The sequence below is a fragment of the Macrobrachium rosenbergii genome, chromosome 55 (assembly GCF_040412425.1).
Source record: "Macrobrachium rosenbergii isolate ZJJX-2024 chromosome 55, ASM4041242v1, whole genome shotgun sequence".
Classification (NCBI taxonomy): Eukaryota; Metazoa; Arthropoda; class Malacostraca; order Decapoda; family Palaemonidae; genus Macrobrachium; species Macrobrachium rosenbergii.
The window spans coordinates 52,047,967-52,062,966 of NC_089795.1; the positions used below are offsets into that span (position 1 = coordinate 52,047,967).

General features: G+C 34.9%; 2 protein-coding genes across 5 annotated transcripts in view; both read left to right on the forward strand.

Moving 5' to 3' along the window:
- The window catches only part of LOC136835247 (uncharacterized), a 59,685-nt gene extending 58,017 nt beyond the window's left edge, over positions 1-1,668 (forward strand). For 2 of the 4 annotated variants that reach the window (XM_067098523.1, XM_067098521.1), the window contains one exon: positions 782-1,668. In XM_067098523.1, the coding sequence (XP_066954624.1) occupies positions 782-1,248 (467 nt within the window). In that variant the 3' untranslated portion in view covers positions 1,249-1,668. The remainder of the gene's footprint in view (positions 1-781) is intronic. The other 2 variants (XM_067098520.1, XM_067098522.1) reach the window with 1 other exon arrangement.
- An 8,154-nt stretch (positions 1,669-9,822) lies between these two features.
- LOC136835812 (uncharacterized) overlaps positions 9,823-15,000 on the forward strand; it is a 16,628-nt gene continuing 11,450 nt past the window's right edge. The window contains exons 1-5 of the mRNA XM_067099665.1: positions 9,823-9,861; positions 10,241-10,295; positions 10,755-11,951; positions 13,440-13,466; positions 14,827-14,973. Of these exons, the coding sequence (XP_066955766.1) occupies positions 9,823-9,861; positions 10,241-10,295; positions 10,755-11,951; positions 13,440-13,466; positions 14,827-14,973 (1,465 nt within the window). The remainder of the gene's footprint in view (positions 9,862-10,240; positions 10,296-10,754; positions 11,952-13,439; positions 13,467-14,826; positions 14,974-15,000) is intronic.

Below are 15,000 nucleotides of genomic sequence, written 5' to 3' on the forward strand. Positions count from 1 at the left end.
ATGAATGCTAAAAAAGCGAAAATTGTGTTACAAATGACGAGATACTTCCGGTTCCTCAATAAGTTTCCTGATATTATATGGAGTAATATTATATTTTCCTTCTGTAAAGGCCTGTTTGCCAATTAAATTTATTTATAATTTTTAAGGCAATCTACTTTACTCAATTATTCTCTTCGGTTGGTCAAATTCCTGTCAAATTACAGAATAGAGAGGATTACAGGCGTCTTGAATTTCAAAAACACCAACAATAACAGCAAGAAAGTTATAACGTATTCAGCTGTAGCAGAGAAACTACCCAAAAATATACTTCCCAGTTTGCAAATGGTTCGAAATTAAATATGATATGAAGTCTGGTGATGAAAACATTTTAGTGAATTGTCTTTTCAAAGAATGAAAACTATAATGGTTATAGAGCTCTGCTTATCAGAAAAATGAAAACTATAATGGTTATAGAGCTCTGCTTATCAACAGTTTTTTCTGTTATAGTTCTGCAATCTTTCTAGAGCAAGACACACAAGTGTATAGGTTCCTACACCTACACATATTATATGAATAAGTGGTACAAAATTAGTGGGCATTCATTGTAAAAATGACTTAATTTTTTTTTTTACTTAACAAGACATCTTAACATGAGATGGCTAAAATCAGAATATCAAGAACGTAACTTAAGTATATTTTGTTTTGGAACAAATACAAATGAAAATTAGTTTTCATAGGCTAAATTCCTGAATAAATACATATTTCCAATGAAGTTCCTCTTCTTCGTTCTCCTTTCCCCCAGACTGCGTCCACCCATCACCCAGGGGCGTAGGGGCAATGATCAGCCCCCACAAGATCATCTGGTACCTGCAGGAATCGCGGCGCCGGAGCAACGAGAGCGCGATCCGCCGCATGCAGCCCCTCCCCGTCCACCACGAAACCGCCTCCGCCAACGCCCCAAAGTACATCCGGGCGGAGCGCGACGGGTCGCTGAGAAACGTCAGCGTCTCCGATACGTCCCAGCCGGCTAGCGCGGTCAGGCAGACGTCACGTCAGCAGCAGGTCCGCCAGTACTCGGAGTCCTCCCAATACGACAGCAGCGCCGAGGAGAGCGACACGGGCGCTGAGCTCTCGGAGCTGGAGCGGTGCGTCCTGTCCCTGACGCACCGGAGGAGCCAGCTGAGGAAGCAGGACACGAACGCCTATCTCATCGCCCCTCCCGAATACAAAATTGGCGACGACGTCTCGACCGTCCTGGAAGACAGCTGATAAGGTCACGGCGATTTCATTTCTTTTCCTTTTTTTTAGGGGCCACTCAGAGCCGCACCAGTGCTTATAAAGTTGTCTATAATAGACCCGTATACATATATATATTTTTTGTAATATATTTTCTTAATCATAGGAGCGTAGGAGACTGATGGATTTAAATAGTAGCATTGTCGATGTACCTCACGCTTAAGTCATATGTAATACACGGAGACCAATCTATTGTATAACCACAAGAGATGTCACATAAACATTATTTCTCTTGATGATTTTGCTCTGTAACGATTCTCTCTCTCTCTCCCTCAAGTAATATATTTTTGTTGTTGTTGGCAGTAAAGTATCAATTATCAGTAAAGTATGTCGATTCTGATAATTAAGAACTGCTTTCATGTTATGGGATATAAATAAACTTACTTCATTAAACTATTAGTTTTCTTTGAGCTCGATAATGGAATGCTTTATCATCTCAACTTTCTCTTCCTGATAACAAGGGACACTAAACTGAAATTAGTCTCTTGTATGCTTGCAAAACATTGTCTATGGTGAACTATATTCATATCTTTTGGTTCTCTACAGAGAAAACGCTTTTAAACACATCTGTTTATTGTCAGGGAAACATTTCTCTGTTTTTGTTTTTAGGATTTGTATGTCTGGCCAGTTTTGAAGATGGCAGAACTCACTGACATTCAAATTTCCTGCTGGCATATGTTTAAATTTGATGTTTTTCTTGTAGATACTGTCATAATTTGATGGGTTTTATTATTTACGAAACTATTTTGAATTAGCAAAAGGGGCGTAGGAATTCCGAAATCTGGAAAATATTTTAAGAAAACCTTGAAGATGGTATTACCTTTTAACGGGTTTACGTTCAAAATCACAGAGTAAAAACGGAAAACTGAATCATATTTTACAGGTAATCTGTAACAAATCTTCGCAATAGTTTCATTTAAACGAGTCGGTTGGTAGGTTGCTGGTCTAGATTATGCTTTGTTCAGACGCATTCTAAGCATTATATTTTGGCAACAAACTGTAATGAAATTCGAATTCAGGGAATATCTGAAGAGAGTAGTGAACTGATGCAAATGGTACAATTTTTCTTTTCATGTAGCGTTAAAGATGCGAGTACAGAAAAATATCATATTTTCATGTGGCTTCAAATATTCTTTGTAAAAATGTATATGGCCTTTTTACATAGGCGTAGGAGGTGGGATTTATTTTGGGGGCAACACCAAGATTGCCCGAATTTCAGAAACCTCTAGAGTTTTTTCAAATTGCCATATATTCTGTGTAATAAACACCAAACAGCTGTTAAATTAGGTACAGTAGGTACGAATTTAAAGAAGTTTAGCAAACCCATGTAGGTACCATTCTATTCTTCATTCAGTGTTCAAGCATACATGAACACTTGTGTGTTTTTGTAATCGAATGGGGATATTCTAAAGTAAATGATAAATTGATAATTTTCTAATTTATTACCTGGTTAACTTACAAATACAAGTTTATCATCCTTTTTATTCTTTTTCTCGTATTTTTTAAATTATAGAATTTATTTTCTTTTCTGAGGTTGAATATGCTGGGCCCATTTGCCCGGGTGGCGTTTGAATTCAGACGGGGGTTGGGGGCAGTTGCCTCCCCACCCGCCTCCTACGCCTATGCCTTTTAATAATTTATTCATTACCTATGGAGAAATGGCAACTATGTTATTTTCATAATAGCTAATTTTACAAGTCATTACGATAAAATGACGGCTAATTTTGTAGATCATTTGGTTAGTGTGATATACAGTACATCTAATCAGTCTCAGCTGCTGAGGAGTGACTGCCCAATGCAATTACATGCTGTTAATGTTTGGCAAATGAGACCGACGAATGAAAATTGGTGCAAGTTATATATAAACTTTGACGTTTAGCGCCTAGGAACGAGGCAAATGATTAGGAAACGTCAGTTTTTCTACGAATACAATTATCATAGACGCTCGCTACAAGTCTCCTGATGCAAAGTGGATCCACACGCCGGGTTCAGTTTTGACGGGTGAGTGATGTTAGCATACTACAGAGTAAACGGCCATTATCTAAGTCATTTGTAACGAGTGACTGTGAAGCCATCTTTTGATAAGTGACCGTATCTAACTCTTGCGAGTAGAATGAAGACCACGACTGTTTTTTCTGATTAATAATTTAAAGGATAAATTTCAGTATTCGGACTGACTGTGTTTTTTATAAATAAGAAAATTTTCACGGGAACTGTAGAAACATTTGTAAATTTTCAAGTTTTTCTGTTTATTTCATGTTACGAATCATTTCTATAGGTTATATGCCACGAATATACATATATTATTATATATATACACATTATATATATATATATATATAGGAATATATATATATATATATATATATATATGTTATTTATATATGTATGAAAAGTATGTATTTATGTATATCCGAGGCGTGTGTGTATATATATACATATACATATATATACATATATATATACATATATATATATATTATATATATTATTGTTATATATATATATATATATGTATATATATATATATATATATGTGTGTGTGTGTATGTATATGTGAACTACATAACAGCAATCTTACAAAAAATATTGCAAAATGTGGTTCTCGTTTCATAACACATGCTTAGCCAGCTATGGTAACATGTTTTTTTACGACTAATCATTTTCTGATGAAATGGAATATATAATTGCTATAGTTCCCTTGAGTTATTTATTAGTTATTACTAAAATGCGTCGTTGATAAGTAAGGCTGCTATCGAAAGCCAATGAAATACATTAACAAAAACCCACAATTCTTGAGCAAGTACTACCACAAACGCATACAAACACATTCACACACATATACACGCATTCACACAGACATTCTTCACTTTACAAAATATAGAGAGAGATATATATATATATATATATATATATATATATATATATATATATATATATATATATATATGAATGTATATATACAACAATACTTTGTTTTGCTGAGCAACGTACAACTGGCAAATCTTATGTCGATCCCAGAACTCAACTGTACGAGTCTGGAAGAAGGGTAAAAAGTAGATAACACTATTAGGAATGTGTGTGTTTTCTCAGAATTATGAATTGTCTGATACAGAATTCCAAATCTGCAGAATTTTCAAACGTAAGGAAGGGTTTCGATACCAATATTTTATTATTATTATTATTATTATTATTATTATTATTATTATTATTGAGAAGATGAACACCGTTCAGATGGAACAAGCCTACAGGGGCCTTGACTTGAAATTCAAGCTTCCAAACGGTGTTCATTAATGCGGGTGTTCATTAGAAAGAAAGTTAGATTTATAGGAGGTGATGGGAAACTCAGAAATAAATTCCTCTAAAGACATCACTTATTGTACCCACCCTTCAATGAAGAACAGTGTTCATTAAAATTATAAACTAAGATCACTTATTAAGAAAAGATGTGGAATGCAAGTTAATTATTAAAATGCAAGGAGAACTGTATTAACGTAGTAATGATACATAAGGTTTAATTTTTATTTATTCTTTGAATAATAAAAAAACAAAACATTTAGAAATAGAATGGTTTGCATTTCTCAAATCAGTTGAACCTTGAGTTTTAGTGTGGTACTCCCACTTGGCCCTATATTGTAGGTTCATCTGTTTGGGTTGGTGTCAATGACCACTGCAGTTGTGACGCCAGAAAACTTACGATAATCGTTTATCATTTTCGTATGGTCGGCACTGTTTCTAACCTCAGAATTAAATAGCATATAACAGTGATGCACTTAGCCTAGAAAAAATGTATTTTTTTTATTGTAATTATTCCTTGTCTCACCCATGTTAATGCTCTTACGAATCAGTTATTTTTTATTTTTCTTTTTTTTTTGTAAAGGATATCGTCTACCTGAGTTTTCATCCGATGACGAAATACTGTTTCTTGGCACAAAAAGAAAGACCATTGCAGCTTATTACATTTTGTTAGACCATTATAGCAATAACGAGTACCTGTTGAGGCACTGACGTATAGCCTAATAATTACTGCTACCAAATGTTATATATATGAAAAGCATTTTCTTATTCCTTGATAAAAGCTCTTATTAGATCGACTTAATGTTTATGGCCGCAGTAATTCATAGAGCAAAAAGACGTAGTGTTTCTGCAAAAAAATGGACAGGCTTTTAGTGATAATAGGGAGTTTTGCTGAATACTGCGAAAGTGAATGCTTTTACTTCCTGGCTTTGTCTGCGCAGCAAGAAGTTGATTTACGAGGAAATGTCACGTGTCTTTGCAATCCAACGTCAAAAGTGGTTGGAAAATGATGATTTATTTTAAAGGCTGTTATAATACTAGCCATGTACTCATGATATCATCTAGTAATTTTCTTTGAGTTTTCGTACGTTTGTTAGATTTAACCTCATTAACGTTAAATTGATTCTAAATGAGTGGGGACTTTTAGATACTCGTCTGAATTTGGCGAACGTATGAGTTTTTCGATACAAGGGTCATCATCAGACTGAAACATCCCAGTAATCAATCAGATTTCAATGACTGGGGAAGAAATGTTTAATAACTGAAGCCTCTTAAAAAAACAGACAAGTTCTTTGCGTGAGATATTTTTTAATGTGGGCAGGTTGTTGTTCTTATATAAAATAAAACAAATATTCAGAATTTACCTAATTATCAAGAAGTACTCATGATTAATGTTGCTATGTTTGACCTTAAAAAGCTAGACATATATATATATATATATATATATATATACTGTATATATATATATATATATATATATATATATATATATACTATATATATATATATATATATACATATATATATATATATATATATATATTATATATACGTACATACATAGAGAGAAACTGACTAAAATTAATTTTCTTTTCACATCCTTTTTCACCCATTAGTATCAGCTCTACTTCACTGATAATAATATATCATATCCTGTACATTATCTATGCCTTCAGGAATATTAATGTCTGCGCATGCGCGAGAGAAGATAAAAGCAACCGTTGTTTTTGGTTTGACGCACTCCTTCCCAGAGTGTCGTACCGTCAACGAGGAACCGATCGGAAGTAAGTTTTCTTTAGTTAGTTCGTCCCTGTTTTGACGAACTGGAGTATTTGAGTTTTCCAGCCACAGGGACTCAGTTTTTGACACTCTAGAACATAAAAAACTTCAGCTGTCTGTATTGTCACATTTTCGAAACCAAATTTCCTCAGAAGTTGAGCTAAGTAAAGGCTCTGAATTATCAATATCTTTGTCATTTTCTCAGAATGGGGAAAAAATAGCTTACGCCAGTTCTTCAAACTAGGGACGAGTTTAAGTTAGCGCTGGATAATTTTAATTATCAGTTTACCTTGATATCGAGAACACAAGAAGTAAATGTCATTAACACAGGCATGAATTTCAACAGAGAAGTAATTTTGAGAGCTATTTAACTGTGCAAGTCATAACTGAAAATTTTCTTGTTTCAGATTAGTTTTACTTAAAAACTAAACTAGTTTAACCAAATATTCATCTAGGCTTAACAAGGCGAGCAGTTTGTTGTCTTGCAATGAGGTAATAATTATTAAGCAATAGTGTTCTATGAAAGGAGGCATTTTTGAAGTGGTCGAGTGTCATAAAATCCAGCACAGGTTTTCTTCAACTTCTTCTTGTACAATGTCAACTTTGGTATTGCCCTCAAAAGCACTTGGTCTTGAGGTCATTAAAATTGAATATATATGTATGTATGTATGTATGTATGTATATATATATAATATATATGTACATATAAAATATGTTGCACTATAGCATATATATATATATATATATATAAGTGTCATAATATATATATATATTTATCTTACATATATAATATACATATACATACAAATATATATATATATATTACATATATATAATATACATATATATATATATATATATATCTGTAACTCTCTCATGCAGTTCAGCTTACCACTTATGAACTGATACAGCTGACACCTGTCTCCCTCTCCCATAGGCTCTGGACATTAACTGAACGAAATCCGCATGCCATGGAACCAATATTGCATCGAGGAGAAACGGGCCTCGCGGATGTCCTGGCAGACTTCTTCGGATCAAAATTCTCGGGTCACGGGTTCCCGCACGTTGCCAATCGCATAACGAAGGTTCGCAAGGTCCTGTGGTTCGTCATTTCCGTGGTCTTCATCGCCTTTCTCGCCAAGCAAGTCATGACGTGCTTCGGGGATTACTACAAGTACCCTAAGAAAGTCACCATTGAGGTGAGTGCCTTCTGCGTGAGAAGAAAGCGTGTATTACAGATTTGTTGTTATTATTATTGCTTGTTGCTTTAAGACGCATATTCTCCCAATAAACATACTACCCTAAGAAAGTTGCCATTGAGGTGAGTGCATTCTGCGTGAAAAGAAAGCATGTATTACAGATTTGTTTATATTATTATTGCTTGTTGCTTTAAGACGCGCATTCTCCCAATAAACATACTTCAAGTACCCTAAGAAAGTCACCACTGAGGTGAGTGCATTCTCCGTAAAAAGGAAATAAGTATTACAGATTTACTTTTATTATTATTGCATATTTTAAAACTCGTATTCTCCAAATAAACAAAAGGAGAAGAAAACATCGCAATGGCATCATATAATGACAATCTATATCTAAGAAGAAAAATACCAGCTTTTGTAGTGTATAATGCTCAGAATGCGAAATAGCCAAGAAGTGTTGTTTCTTCATGCAGAATTAAAGTATCAAAGGACAAGTTTCTGTCAATTTATATACATACACATACATACATATATATATATATATATATATATATATATATATATATATTATATATATATATATATATATATATATATATATATATATATTTATATTTATATATATATATATATTTATGTATTTATATTTATATATATATATACATATATTCATGCAGAATTAAAGTATCAAAGTGACGTTTCCGTCAAATTACATACATACATACATACATACATACATACATACATATTACATATGCATACATATATATACATATATATATATATATATATATATATATATATATATTATATATATTTATATATATTTATATATTTATGTATTTATATTTATATATATATATATATATATATATTTATATATTTATATATATATATCTATATATTTATATTTATATATATATATATATAGTATATATATACAGTATATATATATAGTATATATATATATATATATATACAGTATATATATATATATATATATATATATATATATATATATATATATATGACTGGGGAATGTATATACCATATAATCTAACCTGGCCCACTTTCATGCTCAGTCATTTTTCTGACAGCTCGTGGAACAGACCGACATCCTTTTCCCCTCGGTGACAATCTGCAATCTCAACACAGTCAAACTAAGCGCTCTGGCAAGCACGCATTTCGCATCTTTGGCCAGTGCGGAGGAGTATGCAGAAGAAGGTCAGTGGGCGTATTTGTTTGGGTAGTCTTTGAAATGTCTCGTGTTTACATTGACTTATGGTTATGTTCTTTTTAGAATATCTAAAATTATTTTCATTGTAAAAAAAACGCTTTCTTTTGTTTTTTATCATTCATTTATTCGAAAACCTCAAACTATTAAGAAATCTTGATAACTTTTGGTTTATTTCAAGAGTGAGATATTCAGTTAATTTTTTTTTTATTCACGTTGTGATTTAAACCTATTCCATATACACGCATATATATATATACATATGCATATATATGTATATATATACAGTATATATACATATATGTACATGTATATATGTATATATGCATATATATACATATATATTATTTCATCAAAATCTTTGAATACTCTGCAAACCTTGATCCCACGGGAGGGAAACTCGCCTTCAGTCGTGGATTCAAACATACGCACGCAAGAACGATTGACGTTACCGCTTAGCCCAGCAAAATCTTTTACCTTAACTGAAAGGAACACGATTCTTGTTCCGTAGGTAACTGCAGTGATTATGAAAGTCAAGCTCCATGGGTAACCAACAGTGATTACGTTCCTTTTTCGGCGGAGCAGTATTGGCAAGACTTCAATGTGTCAGCTCCCCAATCTTTCCGGTAATTTTTTTTTAGTTTTATTATTTTCTCTGTAGATTATAAGTGGCAACTTTCACATATCTCTTTATGCTTTGATGTTCATGTTTATGTGTCCATACTGTAGGATAAAATCACTCAGCATCAACATTTCTGCCCTTAATATTTTGGTCACTACTTTAGGTCAACTTAGTTTAAATCAAGTTAAACGCGATCAAGTTAGGTTGGGGCTAAAATAATTTTTACTAGAGACCTGAAAAGACTTGGGGTTGAAAAATCTTATGGCTGGAAGGGCTGAAATATTTTGTTATTACTAAGAATACTAAGCAATCGCAGCTGAAATAATATTAGGTGACTTTGTTCTGGTTAGCTGGAAATAGTTGAGAATATTCGCCTTATTTATATTTAGATTTCCCTATCATTATTTACAGAGCCCCAGATGAGAGGACGCATGATGTTTCTACAGATCCTTGATCGAGTGAGTAAATTGTGGCCTTTGTAAACTTTTTGGTAGGTTACAGTTTAGTTTGCCAGGCCGCGCTAACACCTGCCCAGACACAATCCCACCCGCCAAGGTAAGTAGTTCCAGCGACCCGGCCCTGCTTCCTCGCGACTCAGCGACACCACGCTTTGGGGGGTTCGCCCCGCCAGGTTAGGGCCTTTTTGCCGCCCTATGTTAGGTTATTAGGTTGGTTACATCTGGTTAGATCAGGACCTGGCACTATAGGAAAAGTTTGTCTTGTTTGTATTCGTCCGCCAGTTTCCTAGTCGGAACCTACTGTACACGACAGCCTTGTCCAACTAAACTGTAGGCGCTCCAACTTTTTAATTCCACAATTTCTAACAATTGCTTACAGTACTTTTGGTCGGGTTTTCTGCAGTCACCGAGTTTTAATGACTGCCTAAGTCTTGGTAAGCCTAGGATATATATTTGCCATATGCATACAATATGTATGCATATTAGTATATTTCAGAACTTGTTTACTACCGTATCTCAGACTAGTAAAAATAGTAACAAATGTTATTTTGCTGATGAGTTGTCTCATGAACAGGAGATTCATCCGGTGATTCATCCATGATTTAGCTGTTAAAGAATGAATGAGCCAGTCTCCACTGAACTGTCTTCTTCTCTGGGATCAGCCGTCATAAACAATTTCGTTAAAAAAATATAATAATTAAAATGATACTCTATGGAAGCTTGAGTTTCAAGTCAATGGCCCCCGTGGGCTTGTTACATATGAATATGGTGGTTCATCTTCGGAATAATAATAATAATAATAATAATAATAATAATAATAATAATAATAATAATAATAATAATAATAATAATAATACGCAATTATCGCTTCCCTTTTTTCTGTATTGTTTTAGCATCGGCATCCACGACTTCTGTGAGCTCATCAACATCAATCATCATCACTGCTGTATCACTAACAACCCATCAAACGATTAAAGAAACATCAGTTACATCTAACCAAGTTGCATCAACAACAGCAGCTACATCCACAACAAAAGCTACATCAACAACAGCAGCTACATCCACAACAAACGCTACATCAACAACAGCTACATCCACGACATCTACAACAGAGCCCAACGTTCTGCCCAGTGAAGAAACTGAAACCTCTTCAACAGTGACAGAAGGAAATGGTCCAATTACTCCCACAGCTGAAGCTTCAACTGAAGGACAGAGTAGTGATCAGTTTAGTGTAACCGAGAGTTCGGAAATAACAAAAACATCAATTGCTCCAACTGACATTCAGACTGACTCAGTCTCTACAACTTCAGCTACGTCTTCAAACAGTTTAGCTAATGCTACAACGCTCTCAGTGGCGCCATCTGTGGATACAACTGATACTGAAACAACTACGATTACGTTTTCTTCTCCACTGACTTCAGCAACAGCTCCAACTGACAATCAGACTAACTCAGTCTCCACAACTTCAGCTACGTCCTCGGACAGTTTAGCCAGTGCTACAACAATCCCGGTGACGCCCTCTATAGATACAGCTGATACTGAAACAACCACAACAAGTACATTTTCATCTCCAACTGACAGTCAGACTGATTCAGTCTCTACAACTTCAACTGCGTCCTCAAACAGTTTAGCCAGTGCTACAACACTCCCGGTGGCGCCCTCTATAGATACAACTGATACTGAAACAACCACAACAAGTACATTTTCATCTTCTTCAACTCTAGCTTCAACTTTAGCCACAACTGCAGCTGACAGTCAAACAGACACAACATCCTCAGTGTTGCCGTCTGTTGATAGTACTACTGAACTTCAGACGTCTACAGAGACTACGTTTTCAACTTCTTCATCAACTACAACCACTACTGTTTCACCCACTACACAATCGTCCACTTCGGCCAATTCATATTCAGAAGCTTCGTCGTCTGACAATACAGAAACTGCAAGTGAAGCTTCGCCACTTACTTCAGCTGACACAACACCTGAAGTTCCAGCTGATACAGGAACATCTGCGATTACTGAAGATCCAAGTCCAGCAGTTTCATCGAGTGAAGCTTTGCCTACAGTTGCAACATCAGCGCCAAAAGCTCCAAGTAAGTCCCTGAATAGGTCTAATACTGTTAAGTGTTACTCTGTATTCCGATACGGGTTCTTTGATCGCACTTACTTCTTCCGAGATATAAAACCGGAGTATTTTCGTATAGGCCAAGTTATAAAATGTCCGGTAACACTGGCGTGCATATGATCCATCTTTATATTTCCCCTTCGTCACAGACATCATTGACAATTATGTATAACAAAGGCCCTTGATCATACTACGATTCGTTATCAGTTCCATTCGTCATGATATGTTAAAGGGTTCATGCCATATGAATTAATTTTGCTTTAACGTGACTGGGTTAAATTGTTAATTTTTTAAAAATTAAGCGGTCATTATGTCGTTCCTTCCATAACTAGTATTCTGTAAACTCTACATAATAAATCCTACAGAGTTGTCTTTGTGTGTGTGTGTGCGCGCGTATGGAAAGAAAACGCTAAATAAGTGAGAAATGTGAATAATAGTAAAGTTAAAATAAATAAGTGTGTGTGTGTCTGTGTAGACCACCTAGCTTCTCAAGTACATAGAATTCTACCTAAGGTATTGGCGGATTAGTTTGCTACTATAATATTAGCCTTATTTATGTCGAACTTGTAAGGTAGTTCAAACTCACATCCTGGCCAAACTGTAGATTTTAACTAACAATAAGTTCCTAAGAACAGAACATCTCGCAGCATGTGGAAGTCATAGGCCTCCGTTACGTGACAAAGTCACGTAACTCACGGCCTTCACGACGCGAGTCAATTCCTCAAAATAAAGAACGACCCGTTCCACCTTCTTATCTATTCTGCGATTTCGTCATGTTGTGTCACATAAGGGAAACGAGCAATGGTTGCATACATAAACTTGCTGCCTCAGGACAATGCCATCTGTGAAGAATAGCAATCAACAAATTGATAAGAAGTCGACTCGTATGAGGTCATTAGGAAAACTGAAATGGCATTACGAATAAATTTGGGTAATAAGCGGAAGTTTATGAAGCTTATATTGACTTCAAGGCTGCTGGGAAATATTTGCGAAATCTTTTTCTATTAGCTAAAGTTTACGTGACTCATATTACCTCCAAGGCTGGTGGTATATTTCCGAGATCTTTTCTTTTAAAAAAGATAGTATGATATAAATAACAATCACATAATACATATCGTTCTGAATAAAACATGACTCAAACCATACAAAGAATAACTGGCTATGATATTGCATTCCTTCCCAGTAAACTGTTTATGAATAATTAAGTATGATAAGCTTCAATAAACAAGGAGTAATGTTCATGCTATATTCTAGGTAAACGGTAACGATTATTAGTAAAAGTATTGATATTCTAATTCTCAATGCTACATATGCTTCACTCGACCTTGTCACAGTTCTTTATTTTCACGTGTAAAAGTGAGTGTCATCATTTGATATGCTATATCCTGTGTCCCAATTCTGTATTACACGTGTAAAAGTATTACAATCCTCATTTTAAATTCTTATTATTCCACAGGCTTAAGGAAAAAGAGGCAGGCTGGAGGTAAGTTGTCTCATGACATGAGATTCTTCATAACTTTATTACCTGGCAGTTTTATCTCTTTCATACATATTTCACCTGACAAAAACGCCAATTTATTTTTAGATAACGCTTTTGTAAGTGTCTTTTTTTGCAGAATATTTTGAAGGAATTCTTTAAGGAAAACAATTACTTTGGCACAAAAATATTTTTTAATTCAAAATTTTTATTTTATTGGTCAATTTATCTTTAAGAGTTTTGATAACCCAAGTTTCATTTCACATTTAACTTTCATTTGTTGTGTAAGTTTTATAGATAATCTTTTTTCATTCAATTTCATTCAAATTTACTTTCTATGCAAAAACCCTCATTTAAATTTTTCCAAAGTCACTTAATTTTATGTAGCAAACTTTGTAAAAAAAGCTACTTCAGGCAATTTCAGCTATTCTAAACTTCTTGTGTCCTACAAGACTTACGAAACCATAAGTAACCCTCAAACAAACTTATATAGTATGGCATAGATCATCTAGCTACCCTTTGGCACGTTTTATAGACTCATTTCTTATACATTTCACACTAAATGACACGTCCTCCTTCTCTTATATCCACCATCTTCATTCTAATTTCTTTTTTTTCTGAAGCCTTTTTTTCCCTTGTGTTTAATTACTTCTACTTTTATTTCAAGTTTTTGCAAGTCATCTCTCGCATGTTCTGCCTTTTTTGGACGCCAATGTTTACCGCTCAACGTCTTTTCTCGTCTTTATTATTTTCGCTCATTTTCACTCTGAATATGCTTCTTGGTGTTTTTAGTATTCTGTAATAGAAAACTATTGTTACGGCTTTGTCTGTCCGTTCACACTTTTTCTGTCCGCCCTCAGATCTTATCATCCACCCTCCAATCATCAAACATACCAAATTGCAGCTCTCTAGCCTTAGTAGTTTTTATTTTATTTAAGGTTAAAGTTAGCCATGATCGTGCATCTGTCACCGCTATAGGTGCCAACAACACAGGCCACCACAGGCTGAAAGTTTCATGGGACGCGGCTGAGAGTTTCATGGGCCGTGGCTGGGAGTTTTATACAGCATTATACGCTGTACAGAAAACTCGATTGCTCCGAAGAAACTTCGGGGAATTTTTCACTTGTTCTATTCGACAATAGCTCCAAGTGACTTATGCAGTTAGTCCAGGATCGAATATATGACCTGATACTCCCCCCCCCCGCCGCCCTGCCACAACCCACTCCCACTCATTCATTCACTCCTTTAAACGCATGTCAACTTCTTTCTGTACGCGCAATCGTGGAGACTGAAGCCCATAAGAATCATATAGTATCTCTTCCAGTTATCAGTCCTCAGTGTCTATTAACCGACACGTTTTTTTCAGTTACATCTGAACAGAAGACGTCCCAGTCAACGGCAAACGAGAGCGAAGATTTAACAGAATACAGAGACTACATACGAGGTTCAGGCGTTACCAACCACAATCGATGGTGTAGGAGGGATAATCCTCTTGATTGCCTTGAAACTTACGGTTAGTGAAGTTTTGGGGGTGTTGTTC